At 45.7% G+C, this 20,766-nt stretch overlaps 3 protein-coding genes and 1 pseudogene across 4 annotated transcripts; all 4 read right to left on the bottom strand.

The window, feature by feature from the left end:
• Positions 1–3,060: 3,060 nt before the first annotated feature.
• LOC120708200 lies at positions 3,061–9,671 on the bottom strand (annotated as a pseudogene). Its single transcript, XR_005689261.1, has 5 exons — positions 9,150–9,671; positions 7,904–8,151; positions 6,738–6,957; positions 5,822–6,004; positions 3,061–4,195 (listed from the first exon to the last, which is right to left on the bottom strand). The product of XR_005689261.1 is annotated as a double-stranded RNA-binding protein 1-like (transcript).
• Positions 9,672–10,564: 893 nt separating this feature from the next.
• On the bottom strand, positions 10,565–11,655 carry LOC120708201 (LOB domain-containing protein 20-like). Its single transcript, XM_039993331.1, has 2 exons — positions 11,135–11,655; positions 10,565–11,007 (listed from the first exon to the last, which is right to left on the bottom strand). The coding sequence occupies exons 1-2, from the start codon at positions 11,552–11,554 to the stop codon at positions 10,744–10,746; spliced, it is 684 nt and encodes a 227-aa protein (XP_039849265.1). The 5' UTR covers positions 11,555–11,655; the 3' UTR covers positions 10,565–10,743.
• A 616-nt stretch (positions 11,656–12,271) lies between these two features.
• LOC120708198 (histone-lysine N-methyltransferase SUVR3-like) lies at positions 12,272–14,566 on the bottom strand. Its single transcript, XM_039993329.1, has 2 exons — positions 13,823–14,566; positions 12,272–12,814 (listed from the first exon to the last, which is right to left on the bottom strand). Exons 1-2 carry the CDS (start codon positions 14,460–14,462, stop codon positions 12,426–12,428), a joined length of 1,029 nt encoding a protein of 342 aa, XP_039849263.1. The 5' UTR covers positions 14,463–14,566; the 3' UTR covers positions 12,272–12,425.
• Positions 14,567–14,651: 85 nt separating this feature from the next.
• On the bottom strand, positions 14,652–17,975 carry LOC120708199 (general transcription factor IIF subunit 2-like). The gene is made up of 6 exons (XM_039993330.1): positions 17,582–17,975; positions 16,371–16,479; positions 15,664–15,794; positions 15,492–15,575; positions 15,190–15,339; positions 14,652–15,062 (listed from the first exon to the last, which is right to left on the bottom strand). The coding sequence occupies exons 1-6, from the start codon at positions 17,795–17,797 to the stop codon at positions 14,943–14,945; spliced, it is 810 nt and encodes a 269-aa protein (XP_039849264.1). The 5' UTR covers positions 17,798–17,975; the 3' UTR covers positions 14,652–14,942.
• Positions 17,976–20,766: the final 2,791 nt, after the last annotated feature.

Here is a 20,766-nt window from a genome sequence, read left to right as displayed (position 1 = left end):
TTTGTATTTCCCTCTCCCTTCGTGAGAACATTAGTAAGTGACTCAATCCTCCTACGTGGTTGATTGGGCGAGGAAAAAGGGTTATAGGGCAATCCTGCTCTTTGTGAGTCCCTCAACGGAGACGTAGCTCCTTCGTGGAGTGAACTTCGGGATAAATCTTGTGTCTCCTTTACTTTTGTTCTTCATTTTGTTATTCATATTGGTCTTGAACTCGTTTTGACCCAATCTATTTTTTAGTAGCATATCTCTTGTGTAGAACTTATTTGCAGACTTGTTTACTTCATTTGTCAACTTTCTATTCAAAGGGAATCGTCAAAAGTTAAGTAGATTTCAAATCTCGTACAAGATTCTTTTCGCCTGCCGGATCATCCGAACCTACGTAGGATCATCCGGACCTGGGAAGTCTGGAAGATCCACCTTAGAGCCGGATCATTCGGGCCTGACATTTTTACTGCTAAATTTTTCAAAAAAAATTTAAACAGACCTATTCAACCCCTCTCTATGCCTAGTGTGATCCTTTCACACCCCCTGGGCAGCTGAGCGCCGTTGAATTTGCGACCGACGGCCAGGATACACCGTATCGGGCTCGAAGCAAGTGAACGGGTCTCTTCCCACGTCCCCCTTGCCGAGGCGCTGCTGGCCGGCCTGACACCGCCAGGCAGCCACCGCTCGCGCGCGCGTCGATCGTCATCACCGCCGGCTTCTCCCTCCACCACGGCGCTGCGTGCGTCGCCCTCATCGGAGCACACAGACCGTGCTAGTTGCGACGGAACGCCATGGCGGACGGCCACCTGCTGGCGCGCTACCAGTTTCCACTGTCCACCCCGGGATTCCAGCGGGCGCGCCCCCCGCTCGCCGCCGCCGAGCCGGTCGGCGTCGCCGTTGGTCACAGCGTCGTGTACGCGAGCCGTGCTCCCGCCAGAGGTCCTCGCCTACGTTTCCTTGGCGATGCCGACGGTGCCTCGAGTGCCTCCTTCCCGTGCGGCGCCTCCGCACGTACTAGCCGCGGGATGCCCGCCCCGCGCACGCGCGGCGCCGTCCCGTGTCGCGCACGTGCTTCCACGGCGCCTCCTCGTCGCCTTGCCGCCTTGGTCCTCCACCCTGTTGTCCTCTCAGTTCTCTGGAGTTCATATCAAGGCCAAGGCCACATCAAAATGCTGTCGATTAGTGCTACATTTCGTAGAGTAACCTGTCTATCTGCCGTCGCAAAGTGAAGGTTCATTTGCGCAGGTTATCGATCAGAGTATAATCAGTTGCACGAATGGATGGAGCTGACATTTTACTGTGGGTGCTGGAAGAGGAACTAGGCAACGCGCGCCATGTTCAGAAAAATGTCTTACCAGTAAGACACACACAACGTTCAGAATCTTATCGGGCTTTTCAGAGTGTAATCAGCAACTTGATGCAGATCGCACGCCCATACCAAGAGGTACCAGCTGCTTCGAATCGTAATCACTCTGTTCGGCCGGCAAACCAGCCGTGCAAGCGGATGTCTCAGACCTGGGAAGGATCGTCCCTCTCGTCTGAATTCAATTCATCATATCATCGCCTCAAGTTTTTTGTTATTGAAAAAAAAGGGAAAACAACATCTTTGAAGTTATCATAATGATCATTCAGCTAATATCGCCCGACTGCATACATGATCATCATCGAACAGCACACACATTCTTTCCCTTTCTTCCATCTTTAAAACTTTTTTTTTTGAAACAATCCATCTTCTAAACTTAAAATGAAACATAAAAAAAAAACTAGTTGAGAGATGCTGCCACTCTACGGTACAGCATTGGAGTACCAGCACCTGTTGCCAAATAAATCCTCCCGGGAGCGCCTGAGTTTGTTAAGCACCTGCACTTGATTCCGATCCTCGTCAGAAGTGGCCAGTGCCGCTCTCAGAACTGCAGAACTGATAAAAAAAACAAAAAGAAAAGAAATTCAAAAGTCAAAAAACACACAAGCTCTGAATTCTGAACATGGATGAGACTGGAACTGAACATCTGAGGCTGTGTTTAGTTCCCAAAAACTTCCCCCCAAACTCCAAACTTTCCATCACATCTCCATCACATCAAAACATTAAATATAGCAAATGACTCATGCATGGAGTACTAAATATAGTTAAATAAAAAAACTAATTACATAGTTTTGATGTACGTTGCGAGACGAATCTTTTGAGTCTAGTTAGGTCATGTTAGGACAATATTTGTCACAAACAAACGAAACGTGCTACAGTGCGCTACAGTGACTGATGTGACTTTTCGCATCCACTTTTTACACTCTTTTTACGGAACTAAACACACCCTGAACATTGGTGATGCCTCTGACAGTCCGCGGGCGGGAACCGCAGGAGGACCTCCTCGAAATCCGGCGAGCTCGCTCATTGGCGGCGAGGGCAAGGTGGGAGGAGCAAGAGGAGGCCGAGGGCAACCTTCCGGTGGGTTTTGGTGGGGTCGGGTGGCCGGGAAGGGGTTTGCCGGTGTGAGTAGGAGCTCCGGCGGTGGTGCAGCTCGTGTCTATCGAGCTCCGGCGGTTGTCTAGCGGCTTGGGGAGGTGGAGTCGGTGGTGGAGAATGCCTGGGTGGCTGGTCAGGGTCGGGAGGGGCTCAGAGAGGGAGCTTGACGCGCGGCGGCGGGCTGGCAGCAATGGCAGCCGGCGGTGGAGGTCGCAGAGAGCCGCCACCGCCGCCGCCGAAGTTCAACAACCGGACGTCAGGACGCCGCCGCCGAATCGACGGGTGGACGCGGCGGCAGGAGCAGGGGCGGGAGAGAGAGGAGCGAGCGGCTTGAAGGGCGAGGGAAAGAGGCGCTGGAGCGAGATGCCGAGTGGCGGTTGTTCGGCAAAGATGCCGAGCGAGGTGGGAGGAATCGCGAGCCGGTTGGTGAGGGGCGACAGATAGCAAGTCTATTGGTGTTTTGAGACTGTTTTCCCTATTTTTATCAAGCGAGTCTAGTTTAGAGAGTCTCTTGGAGAGTCTCTTTGGAGTTATATACCAGTAGTTGACAACGCAGAGCTGAGCTTATCTAGAAAACGAATTCAACCAACCAAGCAGCACGAAAAAAAAAACTGTGATCACGACCGGATGCTGTGGATGGTCCAATTAATGTTCAGGGTCTCTACTTCGGTTATTAATCCGGCATGAGTATAACTTGGGTTTCGCTCACATAGTTGAGCAAGCTGCTTCAGCCAGATACAATAGGGGATACATCAAAATAGTTATAGTCGCAGTGAATGGCGGTCAGTTCTTAGCCTACATACTAGCACAGTAGCAAAGATGAATTAAGCTTTGGCACGGGCTGCTGACCAGCATCACAAGATCAGCCGTCGATTCTTCTCTAGTGCGATCCAACGTTTACCTGACGGTCGCTTGCAGAATTAGCTTTGCGGTTTCGACACCAGATAATAGCTCCAAGATCTCAATAGCCTCAGTGTGGCGCAAGAGCATGCTGCATGCTCCAGTAAAATCACATTGCAGAGTTCAGATTACTTTCATTGTTGTTGCCGCAAGGCAGGCTTACGGCCACCCAGTTGTTGTCGCTGAAGGGAAGCATGGTTGCGCCTTCAGGGATAGCCATGTCGGTGCTGCGAGGGTAGACTTGGATTCTGTTGGTTGACATGTAGCAGCCACATCTATCAGAGCTGACAGGCATGGTAGCAGTTGGCCCAGTGAGAGTGGAGGTACTGGTTGGGGCTATGAGGGGTGAGTGACCATTCACAGTCGATGTCTGTTCCTGAGATGATACCATTGCTTCAACTTCTGAGCATGCCTTGGGAATGGGCAGTTCGCCGACTTTCACAGATGAGTCCATGACTTCACCTTCTGTGCTTGGTTCTGCAATGGGTGGTTCAGCAAATTGCAGAGATGAGTTCATCACTGCAACCTCTGTGCTTGGTTCTGGAATGGGCAGTTCGTCAACTTTCAGACATGAATCTGTAACTTTAACATCCATGCTTTGCTCTGGAAGGGACAGTTTGTCAACTTTCAAAGATGAGTCCACGATTTCCATGCCCCTGCTCGACTCTAGAAGGGGTAGTTTTTCAACTTCCAGAGATGAATTCATTGCTTCAACTTCTATGCTTGGCTCTGGAAGGAATAATCTGCCAACTTCCATCATTGCAGATTGAGCATTTTCATCAAGAAATTGTGGGGTAGCAGCAACAGGGAGTGGGTTAGCAGAGCCAGCTGATCTAGCAACATGATTTACTGCGCATGAACATAACATGAGCTAATGAATGAAAATCAAGATTACATGGAGAAAACAGACTAGCACCCAGAGGCAATTATACACAAAAGTAAATTTACAGCGATTGCAGTATGTAAACATGAAACACAATATCATGGACGATGGATGCAGAAAAAGATATACCAGCCAAAAGTTAATTAAGGCAATGCTGCAATGTTGAATTTAACCTGTGTAGCAGGGAATATTCTACTGGTTCATATTTCTACCTCTCAGTGACAGTAACATTGGTTGACTGGTTAAGGAAAATAGTATCTAAAATTTTATTTGTGGTTTAGAATATCGAAATTTAAGGGTAATATAGCAGCACAGCCACTATGATGCCACAATATTGCATCTATCTCAGCTGGAGGCCATACATCCCTTACCCTGAGAACTGAAGCCAATCCCAGTGTTTGCAAGAACCTTCTACTTTATGTTTTAAACCATTGCTGTTGCTGACACCAGCACGTGAGAGAAGTGACTGGGAAGAAAATGAAGACATGTCTGGAGTTGGAACCCAAGATGCCTTACACTCACAGCTCATACCCTCCCGCTCGTCCAGGGTTTTGTTTGGCCATTATGGCTTGTGTAATTCTACCAGGACCCACAGGTAAGGCCGATAAAATTTCACTGCACTGTTGTGTGAAGTCCAAAACGTGTTTACAAATGTTCCCTAAGCAGTCATACTAGCTAACTAGTAGCATTGACGATCACAAATGCATGATCAATGCAGTTTAAAAACTCCAAACTCACCAATATTTAAAGAGGAAGAAATTAAACCCAGGATATGGGCACCAAATAATCTGAGAGGCTAAGGAACTGACTCCATAATTTAAATTTGAAAGATCACATTGGAATGTGGAGCTGGGTTAGAAGAAACCTAATACTCTCGAACGCGCAGGAGAGCTGCGCATCAATATATTAAGAAGGTAAAAAAGGGGGGGAAGAGCCCCAAAACCAAAATGTTACAGGGGTAAAGGGTCTGTAACACACCCTACACTAAACACACTCTCTCTCTTATACAAAAACTACTACGGACCAGACCACCCACCTGCCTCGAGCAGTTAGGAGGTAGGAGGAAGGGCAAGGAGATATGAAACCCCTCGAGCCCCTGCTACAGACCACAGCTGGACCTCTTCTTTAAAGGCTGACATGACCCTGGCTAAATTAGCCCCCCCCCCCCCCCAATCAAACAGACAATAGTTACGGTGCTCTTCCAAACTAACCAAGACCCCAAGATAATAATGGAATTAACTCCCTTTTTGACCTGACCAGAGAACCTGCTGCTTGCTCCAGCCCACCATTCAATAAAACAGTGATCATCTAACTGTGGCGCGATAGCTTGTAGACCAAAATGCTGCAGGATACTGAACCAAAACTGTCAGGTGAAAACGCAAGAGACCAACAGGTGATCAATTGTTTCTCCAACCTGATCACAAAGTGGGCATTTCGGAACAAAAGGAATATGAAAGTGGGTATTAGGTTTCTTCTAGCAGACAGATTCCCCAGAAGAAACCTAATACTAGAGATTAATATGAAATGTTCATGTACTTTGCATGATAGTTTACAAAGAACCGGAACAAAAGGAATGTAACCAGAAAACTCACCAGCATCAAAGTCACTATCCTTGCCAGGTTTTGCTGTTGATACAACAGGAGCTGAAAGTTTAGGCTCTAGAATCTTGATCTTCTCTCCAGAAAACAGATTATTGGTTCCTTGTTGCATGGAGGATAGAATCTTGATATTTTGTCCAGAAAACATATTCTCGTTTCCTTGTTGCATGGATGATCCTCCATATAAAAAAATGTCATTAAAAGTATGTGAAACAAGTTGTGCATAGATAGAAAAAGAAAAAAGGAGAAGGTTAGACAGGGGCAATTGATAATGCCAAAATAAACAGAGAATCCACAAGAGCTAAACCTTAGCATGATTTTGGAAGATTGTAACTAAGGATCAGAATATAAATTTTGGCGGTCTACTTTAATCCAAATTACAAAGCAGTATGGATGTGGAAACAGATACAGCTATCAACTATGAACTAGACAAGTCTTAACAATCAAGCCATATACCAGTAAGGCAGTAACTGCTACTGGGACTATGAATTTGGTGATCAAGGGCACAAGGATATACATTGCACAATAAATTATAAAAAGCAGTCTTAGATAATACTAAAGACTCTAAGAGTCAAGTAGCTAGTCCTGTTTCCGTCCGCACATGTGCAGTCTGAGAAGTTAGTCACGCTGAGGCCTTCTCACCTTTTTCTAAAAGGAAATTATCAAAAGTTGATGCGAACATATCATATTATCAGAACAAGGCCAGCTTATTAGTCTTTGTACATACAGCACGCAGGCATATTGGGGGACTACAGTCTACAGTTATAATTGACATAACTAGACAAATTTAACAAAAATGAAGTTTTCAAAACATAAATGTCATCGTGTGATCCAATGTAATGAATAGAGAAGATACTTGCAAGTTTGTTCTTGATGTGAAAGTAACAATTTCAGTATCTTAGTGACTTACTGTCTTTGAAATGTTGAAAAGCAACCTTAGCAGCATTCATCTCTGCTTGCTTCTTGGTGTTCCCTGGCTCTCCCTGAAAAGTTGTACCTTGAATTTCGACAGTTGATATGAAGGCAGCAGAATGATTTGAGACATCTGAAGTTGTAGCATAGACAGGCAAGGGAAAGCCTTCCTTCTGAGCCAGTTCTTGTAGAAGATTCTTATAAGATACTGACGGAACCTGTAAAAGGAAAAATGATTCATTTAAGTTGATATAACTAAATTTTAGTAGCATATACTGGCAATAATATTCTTTTTGACTGAATATGTGTTTGACTGTTTGTGATATTAGAACTATGACCATTTGATCCATAAAAGCACATGCATAGTGATATGTCCCTTGCATTGTTACAAAAACATTAAAGAAGTTTAGGCCATATCTGAAGTTACATTATGATTTACAAACTGTTATCTGGTTCTTATGAACCTTGCTTCAGGCTAGCTGTCAGGCACCTGCAATGGTTACATTACTGCAACTTGGTGGTTGATATGGTAAATGGATCACAGTTCTACAAATGTTAATGGAGAATTTCTAACACTATAAATCTAAATGACTAAACCCTAGTATCTGGACATTGGGTCATGGTTTCCACACAATAGAACATTAACAAAGTGTTTAGTCCTAATCAAGTTGGATAGGTTAGAGATGAAGCCCAACAAGAACGACAAACCAGAAACAATAGCAATAATGTAAAAGTAGTAACAAGACGGAAACTTCCTTAGCAAGCAGAAATGGAGTGGAAGCAACTTCTTCAGGCTTTAACACAACTAATACACAACTAGTAGCGTCCTTAACTTAACAACTAATGCTTATTTGCCAACAGGTATGAAATGGCATGCATTTACATACATTTGCACTCCTAAATGAACTAAAAATCATTAATAAAACATTAGATATTAAAATATGTCCTACCATATATGTCGTTCCCAATTTAAAGGTCACAGAAAGTTGCTTTATCAATATAGACCAAAATTTCATTGGACCCAAATCCAATGTACGGAACAATATAACTTTGTTTGGTGAATGTTTATTGACAGTACACACAAACGCTGAAGTGTATAAATAATCATAAATAGGTGAGGTGGTGCTAACTTCATGCTCCATAAGTGAAAAGGAATGTACTGACAAGAGATTGCTGTGGTGGGCTTGCTTCTTGAGGTAAGGACATCAGAGCAACTTTTGCAGCAGCAGTTTCAGCTTCCTTCATTGTGTGAAAGTATTCTGGGCTCTCAAATGTTTGCCCATCTATGGTTACTTCTGACTTGAATAGAGGTGCGCGAAGAGAGCCTCCATTAATGGAACGATATGAAGGCAGATTCTTGCCTCACTTCTGAGCATAAATTTGTAACTGACTCTTGTAAGGAAGTTGGGTCGCTACAATACAACAAAAAAGTAATGGGTGGGAGAGATAAAGCAAAAAAAAAAAAAAACATTTTCGCCTTTTTTTGAAATGAGCAATAAAAACTTTAGAGTACCATGAAGAAAGGATCTTTATAACATGAGAGAATAAATTACTATAGATTCCAAAGGACAAGGGTAATGGACAAATCAACGAATTAAGATGTAAAAAAGAAAGCAAATAATAATTTTCCAGGAAGGACATATGGATCGCATGGTGAATATTCCTGAGATTCAACCGTGCAACCATTTTACTAAACCTATAGACAACTTGTCCTGCATTTCTTGAATTAGTTCAGCACGACTTCTACCAAGTTCATCACTTCATTGTGTATTCAATGATTCACGTGGTACTTCTGCTACATCCATTATACAACCAGATTTTTATCTTCATGGTCAACTAGCTACAAGAATCTCATGCCGTCCTTGCAAAATCAAGTGCTATCAATACGAGATCAAAGATACAGTGTGCTGGTGAGTCATCTGCCTACATGAATGCCTGCTACCAGTACTCCCATTGTACTAGTAGTAAACGAGAAAAGGGATCATCTTCCTCTATTGCAACCATAATATATGTAAAGCTTGCCTGTAAATAGTTTTGATCTGCTAATAAGTTCGACTTTTCATCAGTTCATCTGATAGCGTACTTTCAGAAGCTAGGCAACTAAATGGCTAAAACCTTGAAGTGATTCTTAACACATTGCTCAGGCACTAGCATGAAACAATTGCAAGTACCTCATTTTGAACTCAAATAAAATAAAACGAAGGGTGTACAGAAATCCAATGCTACCACCCGACCCTCTAAGGAATTTTTTCAATTTTAAAAGGGAATGAACAAAGTATTTCTAGAAAAAGAGGAAAACTATAGCATGGGGTTCCTAGATGGACTGATGGAGAGGAATCTTACCGAGAAGACGAGGAACAAAACCCCCTATTTTTACCCAAAAACCGTACTGAGCAAACAGGCAACTCACCAGGCTGTGGAGGCGCTGGAGCGACCGGAACCGGGACAAGGGCCGCGGCCGCGGCCGGGAGCGCGGCGAGGTGCTCGAAGGCGGCCATGGCGGCGAGGTTGTACGCCTCCTTGGTCGACCGCGCTCCTTCGTCGGGGGAGCTGAACTTCTCGTCATGGACAAGGACGGTAGCGCGGAAGAGGGGAGAGTGGTCGGGGCCCTCGCGGGTGTGCTCGAACACCGGCGGCGCCCACCGCCGCTGCTGGCACAGCTCCTGCAGCCGCGACCTGAACATTTTTGCAGCGCGATCTGCTTGCTGGTCTCTGCTCCGATTGAAGTGACTAGGGTTCCTCGCTGCTGCTGAGAATTGCTCGGGGCTAGATTCGATGGGACTCACGAATGTTGGGTGCCTCGCCTGTCCTCTCCGCTCTTGCCCGTGTGGCAGGTTGGCTCCCTTCACGCTTTCTTGCCGCCCTGCCTTTTCAATGGAGGGAGAGATGTCGGGGGTGGTGTTTATGTCGGGCACCCCCTCCTTGACTGAAGAGTGCGCCCTATCTGAGATCGGACGAGCTTGAGGAGCATGTCGATGTGAGTATGTCAGTTTAGCTGGAGTTTCATCAGAGTTTTATGGGATTTAATTTTGCTGATGGGATACGAGAGATTTTGTCTCCATAAAACTTATCCAACTTAGTTATCTAGTTTTTACTCTAGATAATTGTATAATAAAACTATGCCTTGAGATTGACCTTAGCTTCAGATCTTTCTTTCTCTGTCTACAAATACTAGAATTCTGTGATTTTTTTCAAAAGAAAAAATTGTGGAATTTTTTAGACAAAAGATCTATGTCCTTTCAAATCAAACCTCGGGAATTTTGATGGCTAACAGCTTTTGATTGGTGCATGAAAAGAAAAAAAAATCGATGTAAGGGGTTAGGTTTGGTGGGTAGAAAAATTCTTATGCTCGTAAAGAAATTTCAAATGCTAGAAGATTTTATGTTTATAAATGGAGGTATTATACTAGTGTATGTTATGGATTGTTACTTGTGAAGGGAGAGAGAGAGTATGTGAAGAGGGAACACGGTTTGAATAAGAGCTAACAATAAATAATAAACGGATAGACACATTGATACGGATCTAATCCACAGGCAATAACATCTGTAACCACGGATCTAATCCGATGGTATATATATCTCATTGTTGTGGTCAGGCATCAAGACAAGCTTGCTAATAAGGATCGGCATAACACAGTTTGGATACAACGAGATAATTTAATGTTTCCAAGTTTCATTTGTGCAGCGGCACAAGCGGATGGATCAGAGACATCGTGTTGATGTGTCAAATGTCAAATCCATAATTTTTCCAGACGGCAAATGCATTGGACCTCGGCTTCTTTGCAACCGTACACGTGCTGTTTCGTAGGAGCAATGTGCCGAATAATTGATGAAATTGCGGACGTGGTTGTTATTGCTCACTGGTAGGGACATAATGGTCAATTTGCAAAGATAACTCGACTATAGTCGGTTGCATTTCAACAACAATATTCTTATGAGTTGGATGCATACAAAACAAAAATCTAAATACACATGAAAAATAATAAGTTGCGGTTACAAGAATTTCTATTTCCCCAAGACGTTATGCGAGAAAACGTCCACGGTGGTTGGACTCCCGCCGCCGTCCTGTTCCCCTCCCCGCTGCGGCTGCTGCGATGGCAGCAGGAAAGGCGGCGGCAAGCCCCTCCCCGCTGGCTCGACCTCTATGCAGTTCACCATTTGGCTCGTCGGCGACGCGGCAGAGTACGCAGGATTCACCGTTGCCAGGGCCAGCCTCCGGTTGAGGAGCTCGGTTTGCGCCATGGAAAGCTCGGCTTGGACGAGGGCTACCTGTTGTCGCGTAGAGATCCGGTTAGAAGAAGCATCTTTTCTCACTCTAGTATATACAGATATCCTTGGACCTTGGTGGTCGGCGCTGTGCGTGGATGTATCAGGATGGCGTGGTGCGAGTATTAACCTGGTGCTGGAGGGCGAGGATGGTGCCGACGCAGCCGTAGACGGGGTCGGCGATGCGCGCCTGCGCCTCGTAGCAGACGGTGCTGGCCGCGTCCCGGCGCAGCGCCACGGGCACCCGCGACAGCATCTTGGCCACGTTGCTGGCGCCGAACACCTTGTGCACGGCCGCGAACTGCGCCGCGCCGGCGCCGGCCCCGGCCCCGTGCTCCCTCACGCCGCCGCCCCCGAAGTGCGGCGCGAAGACGCACCCCGGCACGCACCGCCGCCGCAGGAACTTGCACGCGCCGCACGGCGCCCCGGGGCCCCCGGGCGGCGCCTCCTCCGCGGCCTGAGCCTGAGCCTGCGCGTGGGCCGGGCCTGCCGCCGCGGCGGGCGCAGCAGCGCCCGCGCGCTTGCCGGGCGGCTGCATCGCGCGCGACATGCATGTGCACCCGCGCTCGGGGCAAGGTGCTCAGGGAGGAAGGCGCGGGCGGCCAAGCACTCAGCACACAGCACTGGCGGATCGCGGCGGATGGGGGCGCGCAATGACGGCGCGCTAGCTGCTGCTCGTTGGGCGGGCACGCAAGATTTATGAGCTCCGAGTCGCTCGGGGTCGGGGTGGGTGCACGCTGCTCGCGCGGGTCGGCGCCTGCGGATTTCACGGGGCGGGAACGTTGAGCCGCCGTTCAGAGTTCGAAGACGTTTGGAACTTTGCGCTCCCTCCGACGTGGCGCCAGTGCGGTTCGTGTCTTCTCGGATTCTTCGTCAAAAACATTGAAACCTGCACATTGGTTACATGACGCCTCTCCGAAGTCCAAATTCTTGATCCTCCCGAAACGATGGCATTGCAGGCCTACCCAGTCACAACTCACACCTCATGTTTCAGGCCATACAGAAATCAAGAGATCTTTCTTGTCCATGTTAGCAGAAGCCCCAGAGGAACAGAGAAGAAACAAAGAGTTCTCGTAAAAGCAGAAACGGAAAGGGAAATCGAAGTCTGTTTTGGCTGACGGCATCCATCAGACGGAGAGATGCAAAGGTTGGCTCTCTCGTGGCAGCCTCCTGCAGAAGAACATTAACAGTCAAAGGGTCTGCCAAGCAATTGTGAGCAGGAAACGCGTGTCCAACGGCCAAAACGAATCACATTGCGAACATGTTCTTCACCAAAATTTGACTCATTAATCCTTTGTTGCACATAATACGGTGTGCGCAAAAGAATGTGCTATGGAACTTCTTCTCAAGCCAATGTTCTTTCAAAGGCAGTGATACAATAAAACTCGTTTGGAAGGCATTACAGATGGTGGCATCAGCTCTCAAGTTTCTTCTGAAGGAAGTACACCACAACAACCCGAGCTTCCGCAAAAGCACAGCAAACCCTTCGGCCTAACCCTAGCATCCCCATAACTGAAGGTGAGCTCCTCTCCTTCCACAATATCTCTGGCAGCAAAGAAGCAGAGCCTTGGGAGCAATGAACCGGAGCTCCTCACCAGGACAGGATGCAGGTTGCCTCCATCACATGAATGGTTGATAAAGCGAGACACGTTTCCCACTTTGGTTGCATCAATGTTGACTCTTAAGCATGCTTTTCTAGAAGGCAGGTGCTCTCGAATGACAATGAGTGCAGGAGCAAGCTTACCGGCAGAGGCAAGTTCATCATATATCCTCTGCCGCCTCCGTGCTTCTTCGGTTGTCAAGAACTCACCTACAGCTCAAATACAAAGATGACTATGAAAGTAAGTTCCAGAGACTTTAGTTGTCAACATCAACAGTTACATATCAATGCAAACTGAAATCAAGGAAAACAGAGGAAACCAAATGTTTTATCGGCCCTCAAATACTTCCTACAATAAAGTCTATACTGTATTTCCAACTAATTAGCATACAAGCATGCTATTCTAAAAATGAGCCGATCTAGTCACCAACTAACCATGCTACTTTTATAAGAGCCAAACATAAACACACCAAAGTCCTGACCAAAACAAAACAAGTCCTCGATCCTACAGGCCAGCAGCTGTGCTGGGCACACAAAGTTCAGTGATCCTGTGAGCTAAATTTCTTAACTAGATCTTCTCCAATAGCAAAGTTTTAGTGTAGCACAAAAAAAGCATCCGTGAAGTATGCTTTCGTAGAGTTGGTGCACCTGCTCTAGTACCAAATTTTTATTTAGATATGAACTCCTCAAGATATTACCTAGTCAACTTATTTCAAAAGCATCTTACACCCAAAAGGCATGATTCATTTAGTCCCTTTATCAAAGGCTACTAATCTACCTAACTGCAAATGTTTTCGACATGAATACACAAGTACGATGGGCTTGACCTCTAAGAATGTACTCAAATGAATCTGTTTATTTCCAGCATTGACACAAACACAACCAATGCAAGGGAACAAATACACAACCAACTGAAAGCACACGGACAGGTAATAGGGCTGTGTCTATGACATGTTGAGAGAAGACACGACTGACAAATAACAAAAAGACTATTCTTCTCAGAACTTGTGCATCAATCCTAAGCATGTGAATTACTAAGTCCTACCTATATTCAATAATGGCCGCTTAGCAAAAATGTAAAAATAAAAGGCATGCCACTTCTTATTCTGGTGTGCGTGTGCGTTGATACGGTGTCGCCCATTTGGGCGCTTTGGCAATCCAGTGTTCGTTAGGATTTGGGAGCAGAGAATCCGAGAAGGGGACGGAGTTCTGCTTTACCTGCGTATTCGCAGACGAACTGCCCGCGATCGAGGGCCTCCGCCGCGTGCAGCCCCCACCCCTTCTGCAGGTGGCGCACGACGCGCAGCCGCACAGCAACGCCGCGCTGCGTCCGCCGGTTCCCGCACGAAGGCCCGCACGCACACCCATCGCCACACTCCCCGAGGCTCCCCATCCCGCCCTCCGAGCCCGAGGCGGCCGCGTCGGCCTCCGCATCGGCGCAGGCGCACCGGGGGCCGCCGCACTCCCCCGCCTCGCACGCGCACCCGCACACGGCAGATGTGAAGCCGTCGACGCTGGGGCGGGGCCAGGTCGGGAGTGGCGGCCGGGCCCAGGCGCCACCCCACGGCTGGGCCTGGGCGCTGGGGGAGGAGGAGGCGCCGGGAGACAGCCGGGCGAGGGAGAAGGGTGTGTAGAGGAAGTAGGCATAGGGCTTCGAGTCGACGCGGTTGTGGAACGGGATGGGGAGCGGCTCCAGGCCTCGTGCCGCGTCGGCGGCGCGGCGCGTGGTGACGGCGGCCGCGGCCGCTCGGAGGGCGCGGCAAGCGGATGCCGCGGCGGCGAGGTCACGCGGCGGTAGCAACGGCAGGACCAGCACCGCCGACTCGGTGACGGCGCCCGGTGTTGCCTGGTTCCTCATCTCGGAGAGACGGAGACCCCGACTCCGACGGGTCAGAAGGAGCGGGTAGTCTGTACGGCTGTACCAGTGTCATTCCTCCATGAGCCAACCTCTCTCGCCGAGCATCTCGAAGGAGACCCACAGACGGGGTAGTTTGGGCCCACGTGTCAGAGACATAACGTCACGCAGGCGCACAGGAATTCGTCCAAATGAGTGATTGACCAGTTAACATTGTTCCATTGATCCCCAGATTAGATGGTTCTGCCGATTCGGTCTATTTACAAAATTTGGGTCCTTATTTGAAATAAGTTATTTCTAGAGAGATCCAGAAAAGGCTCAGGTCTTTCATAGTTTCATATGGCTGCCAGTGGCAAAAACGTAGTACAAAGTACGTTGCAAGGGGCAGCCCAACCAAGCATCAGCGACTGCTTATACGGAGCAAGAGTTCATTTCGGTCGAGACTGGGGAACTCATGTTTGGCGAATCAGAGGAAGAACTTCTTCAAGTAGCATTGTTGTCCTCTGTCGACTTCTTGTATTCAGGCTTGAGCTCGTGCGTCCCTTGATTGGGTCCTCTTTTATTGTAGACACAGAGGTCGTTCAGTATCTCCTTCAGGAATTGCTGCATAGATCAAACCAAGTGCAGACAATTTGAAAGTGATGCCTTATGTCAAAAATGAAGCAACTCTAGTAGGGAACCAATGCTTTCTTTGAATAGAATTAGGGGGCGGGATAAGGGGGAAATGTACCTCAGGTTGGTCTGTCTCTTGCATAAGCTGCTTTAGCGACCAATTTGGCTGCCTCTCGAAAAGCTTGAATAGGATGTTCTCCATTTCTGTACGACCCCTTCGTGTTCTTTTCGTTTCAAAAGATCGTGGTGGTACTGGTTTCTTCTTCTCCTGATAGACAAAATAATAATTACAAGTACAATCATGACCCATGAAACCATCAAGTGAAATTTTTAAGAAAAATATGAAGTACACGAACAGCAACCAGTATTAAAACTAGTAACCTAGGCAATAGGCATTTGATAGTTGGGGAGTTGCCTAACCTTTGCATTTGTAGCGGAAGAAGGCATCAGGCCAACCATGCCAGGCATGGGTCTCATGCGACTTCCATGGTCATCTGCAAGTACCTACAAGAAGTGAAGGCAAAAAGGGCAATTTTATTGAGACAGGTGCACAAGTGTTGGCTGTGGGGGGATTCATCATCTGATCAGTCACCTCCACTCTTCTTGGTTTAGCCATACACTTGGTGGTTCTCTCACGGCATAACTTTCCATATTCCGCAAGATTTTCACTGTGCGGTTTCATGTCAAACTTGTTCTCAACTTTCCCTTCACATGCATATTTCCCTGTGATGTCACAATTGTTTCATATAGGAAAAGGTCATTTGAATATTATTCAGAGTAAAATTCATAGATTCTGCGAGCCTCAGAAATACAAGTAACATAAAGTCTTACTGACTACTGCACAGTCATGCACTAACCGAAGCTTAATATGCTACCTTTACAGAAACACCTACATGATATGTCATCACATAGTGAAATTGAAAAGGTTGTGTGAATTTTCTTGTTAAGTGAAATATACTGAGACTCCACGCTGAAGATGGTTTGATAGAGTTGGCTAGCAAGCAGTTACTATTTAACCGTATTAGATGATGCCGGACAGCTTTAGGCATTGACATATCACTTAACACATGTTAACCTGTATGATCATAAACATAAAACATGTGAGTGGGCATGTACTCTATTGGGACCTTTTTTACTGAAGGGAGCATATAACATTACATTTAAAAAGCTTGTACTCAAAATGAGTAGTGCACGCCAGCCACAACATTTAAGATTATCTATATGAAAGTTAATGCAGATAGAGGTGAAAAAAATGCGTGCAAACATCATGAAGAAAGTGAAAGATGATATAGTTCCAACCTTGGTTAGACTCAGAAAAGATGCACATTGGCACGAAGTCATTGTACATATTCAGAGAGTAACTCTTTGGTGTATTGCTGTTGTTTGTTTGAGCCATCTCCATCTTGAACTGTTATGACATTAACACAGTGTAAGAAACATAGGTACATAACAAGAGAGTAGCAGGAGCATTGAAAATGAATGCTCTTGTACATTCTGATTTAATAGCTGGATAGCTGGACATACTCATGAAGAACATGAGAGTAATTTATTCCATCTCTTTAAAATAAATACATTAACTGCAAAAAGTCCATCCTTTTCATTCTCTCGTGCCACTGAGGCACTGAGTGCAGGCTTATAAATTCAGCTTCTATACAAATATTGTGAACACAAATCCATCTATCGCTGCTGTTGAATTCCAACAAGAATGCAGGCATAGAAATTGGCAGTCAAGTTCTACAGAAATATTGAGCACACAAACCCAACTATCCCTGCTGTTTATTCATGGTACAACAAACAATGTCAAATTAATTGCAGAGATATATTATGCTAAACACCTGCACGATTTTTATGGTGCTGAGGGTTAAAATCAGGTGATTTTCTAATGGCAGTAAAATGCACAAGCTTTTCTCCACGAAACCATGAAAAGAGCTGCCATTATCATTCGTTGAGGTAAATTCAGAACTGGCAACTGCATGTTCCATACCAAGGGTTCAGGAATAAGGTTTTTAAGAGGGTTATGATGTAACACGTAACAGTAACCAAAACAAAAGGTAACTTATGACTAGCTAGGTTTCAGAATGATTTTATTTCGAGAGGATGACCGAATTCTGACTTAGCATGATTGCATCAATTAATCAGTTGTTGTGGGAGTGAAAATATACTGAATACACAGAAAATGAACTGCCCTCGTAGGGATGTTTTGAGTCGCTTCAAAGGTCATATTACCATAATCAGAATATCAGATAATGAAATACAAGTTATTTAAGTACGTGCCATTCAGATATCATATAAAGGTCCGATAACTTAAATCATCATATTTCTCAAGAGCACATCAAAATCAATCCGCCGAACCTCCCCATAACATCGAGATAACCTATAGCGGACTAAATTCATCAATCACATCCCCATCCCAACAACAGTTTGGCCTACATTACCATACAAATCAGTCCGGAGCAGATATCCACACCGAGACTAGAGGATGTGAAGAGCGGAGAGGGGAGGAGGCTTGCCTTGGTAGGCTGCTCGTCGCGGAGGGGGTCGAGGGAGAGGACGACCTTGGCGACCACTGGGTTAGGGTTAGGGCTGGCGCCGCCGGTCTCTTGGTTGGACGTGGCGGCGGCGGCGGCGGCCTCCTGCCAGGCGCGGGAGACGACGGTGGGGCATTTCATGAGCCACACGGGGCGCTCGGCCGCCCGCGTCTCCAGGTGCTTCACCTCCTCGGCCATCGCTGCCGGGTCGGTGGTGCTCCGGCGAGTGAGGTTCGTCACGGAGTTTAGCCTACTCAGCTGGGCCGGTTCCTGCGACGAGGGCGGGCACCACGGCTTCGCCGGTCGGTTGGGGTGGGTCGGCGAAGGAGGGAGAGGACAGAGGTCAGGAGGCGGCGAGCGCTAGAGAAATCGGAGGAACACACGCCGAGATCATAAATAAGTGCTTTGGTAGCCACTGGTTTGGGCTGGACGTGGCTACGCGTCTCGTGGACCGACTTGTGGTATGCCTGTTCTGTACCTGGGAAACGAGCCCATATAAGGAGAAGGTTGCAAGTGGGCTAGCGTATCCAAAAAGGCCCAAGGTTTCAGAAGTGTACAAAGATAGTTGTTACTTGTTTCCCCTAAAAAAAAAGATAGTTGTTAGTACTTGTTAGTATTGTTTTCTATTTTTCTGATAAAAAGAAAAAAAAACATAGTAATCTTGACATTAGTCCATTACATTAAGGTGATAGAATCGTCATAAGACTTATGCCTGCATATAATTAGCACACACTTAGACTAAAAAATAAGGAAATAGAAAACGGAGAAACATATATACTCTATATTACCTGTAACACGAGACTTCAGTTCCAGATTTGTACTAACTCACAAAGTTGTATGTGCCCTTTGAGGAAAAATATACTCTATATTACCTGTACTTTTTCTTTCGGCGACATGATTATTTCCGTTGCACGCTTTTGACATCTAATAATACATTTTTTCAGCAGTAAAGTGCTAAGTTATTCAGAGTACTTTTCAATAATATATGAGACGTATTACTCATGAAAAAACAAAAAAAAACCAAAATATTTTATGCATATGACATCATGTACTTTAGACTCGGTTTAAACGAGAATTGAGATATTACACCAGCAGATGTTGCGAGGTCCATCATCCACGCTGAGCAAAGGACCACAACTAACACTAGGCCTCTAGCTTAGCTAAGTCGTTCGTGCGACCTCCCTCCCTCATCATCTTAACCTTGCCGTCGAACGTCCAAGGAATTTGTGTGCTAGGCGGGCCCCAGCTTAGGCGGTACATCATCACGCTAACACCGAGCTCCACCTCGCCGGAGCGCCAGTCAGACGCCGTGCGGTCGCGGAGGCGGCGCGACAGCCCCACCTCGCCTCCCCGGGCCACCACCTCGAGGTCCTTGGCCCAGCGCCAGCGCCCGTCCGCGCAGTCTGAGAGAGAAAGAAACTTTACTCGCTTATAGGTAATAGATATAGAGATATATATAGAAATAGTAGAGATAGAGAAGAGATTTCTAACAGTGCTGCAAACTTCTGTTACATGCAGAGCCTACCTCCGACAGCAACATTAAATACTCCCTCCGTTCAGTTTTGATTGATATATTTCCATATAGCACAATGATCAAGTGCACCACAAGTGTGCTTATCAATCTAATAAATACAACAGACTTTTTTGTTGGTCCTCCAATGTTTTAACTGGAAACTCCTTGTAACTAGTGCTATTTATTGTCACAACCCATACTAATAATAAATATAGCTATCATTTTTGAACATTTAAGTTTTTGAAATATAGCTATCAAAAGTGAACGGAGGGAGTAACTACGTACATTACATGCAGGGCCTCCCTCCGACAGCAACGTCAAATGACTAGGCCATGAAAGCGGCAATATAAAAGCGGAACAATAATAGAATTCCTTGGACGACTCATATACTATGAATTTTAAGAATTTTTTAATTTTAATTCTTTTTAATCTAAAATTTTAATAATAATCTATTTGGATCTAAATTTCCAAAAACTAGCTCTTTTGGTCACGCCAAAACTCGTGGCGCGACTCACTGAAGAGTCGCGCCACATGCTATGGCGCCACTAACCTGCCACGCTGGCAGCGTAGCTGACCTGGCAAGGCTGAGTCGTGCCACATGCTTTGGCGTGACTCTTCAGCGAGTCGTGCCATGCGGCGTGGCGCGACTCTTAAAGCAGTCGTGTCGTCTAGGATTTGAGTTGGTTGAGGTTATTATGGCGACTGCGCTTGCATTTTCTCTGGCAACTCTTGTTTAATAACTGAAGTTAAACACTAATTTCAATTAAAACTGGATATCAATTGAAACTATTGGCTCTATTATGTTGCGAAAGTAATCTCTTAGCAAAATCTATGTTGCATTGCAATGGAGATCTATTTCATGTCTGTTGTGCAGCTCATGTCCATAATTTTATTGTAAAAAATTGTTTGGAAATGATTGATGGAGTAATCAATGATATAAGAGAGTGTGAAGTACATTTAGTGTTCCACATCTACAAAAGAGAAATTTGAGGAGGTAATAGTAGTGATGGGCATAGATTATGGGAGTCATCCTACACTAAATGTGCCGACATATTAGAACACAACGTGTGATATGTTGGAGTCAGCTTTGCATTTAGATAAGTTTTTTATGAGTTAGAAAGGCAGGACCACAACTACATATACTTCCCATCACTTGAAGAATGACAAAGCACTAAAGTAGTTTGCAATTTGTTAAAGTTATTCGAAAAAGCGACCAATGTTGTTTCCGATTCAAAATACTCCACCTCTAATCTTTATTTTCATGAAATGTGGAGTGTGAAAAAAGTATTGGACAAGAAAACATCATGTCAAAACCAAATTATTGCATTTATGGTGACAGAAATGAAGACGAAGTTTGAGAAATATTGGAAAATCTCATACTCAAAATTGCATACTAGTTATACTTGATCCTCGATTCAAGTTTGAATTTGTTGAGTTTCGCTTAAACAAGATTTTTGGAGACATAGCTAGTGTTCACATTGATTAAGTAGGTAAAGTTATAAGAAGTTTGTACAACGAATACTCATCTCATCTGAAAATGGAGAGTCTTTTAATTCTTGAGCTCAACAAGGTGAGGTTGCAAGTTGAGGAGATTTGCAGAACACCTAACCTAAGTTGGCGGGCTCCTGCAGAGCCATTAATTAGTGCATACAAG

The sequence above is a fragment of the Panicum virgatum genome, chromosome 5K (assembly GCF_016808335.1).
Source record: "Panicum virgatum strain AP13 chromosome 5K, P.virgatum_v5, whole genome shotgun sequence".
Lineage (NCBI taxonomy): Eukaryota > Viridiplantae > Streptophyta > Magnoliopsida > Poales > Poaceae > Panicum > Panicum virgatum.
The sequence above is the reverse complement of the archived record's forward strand: the minus strand, read 5'-3'. Positions and strand labels throughout refer to the sequence as shown.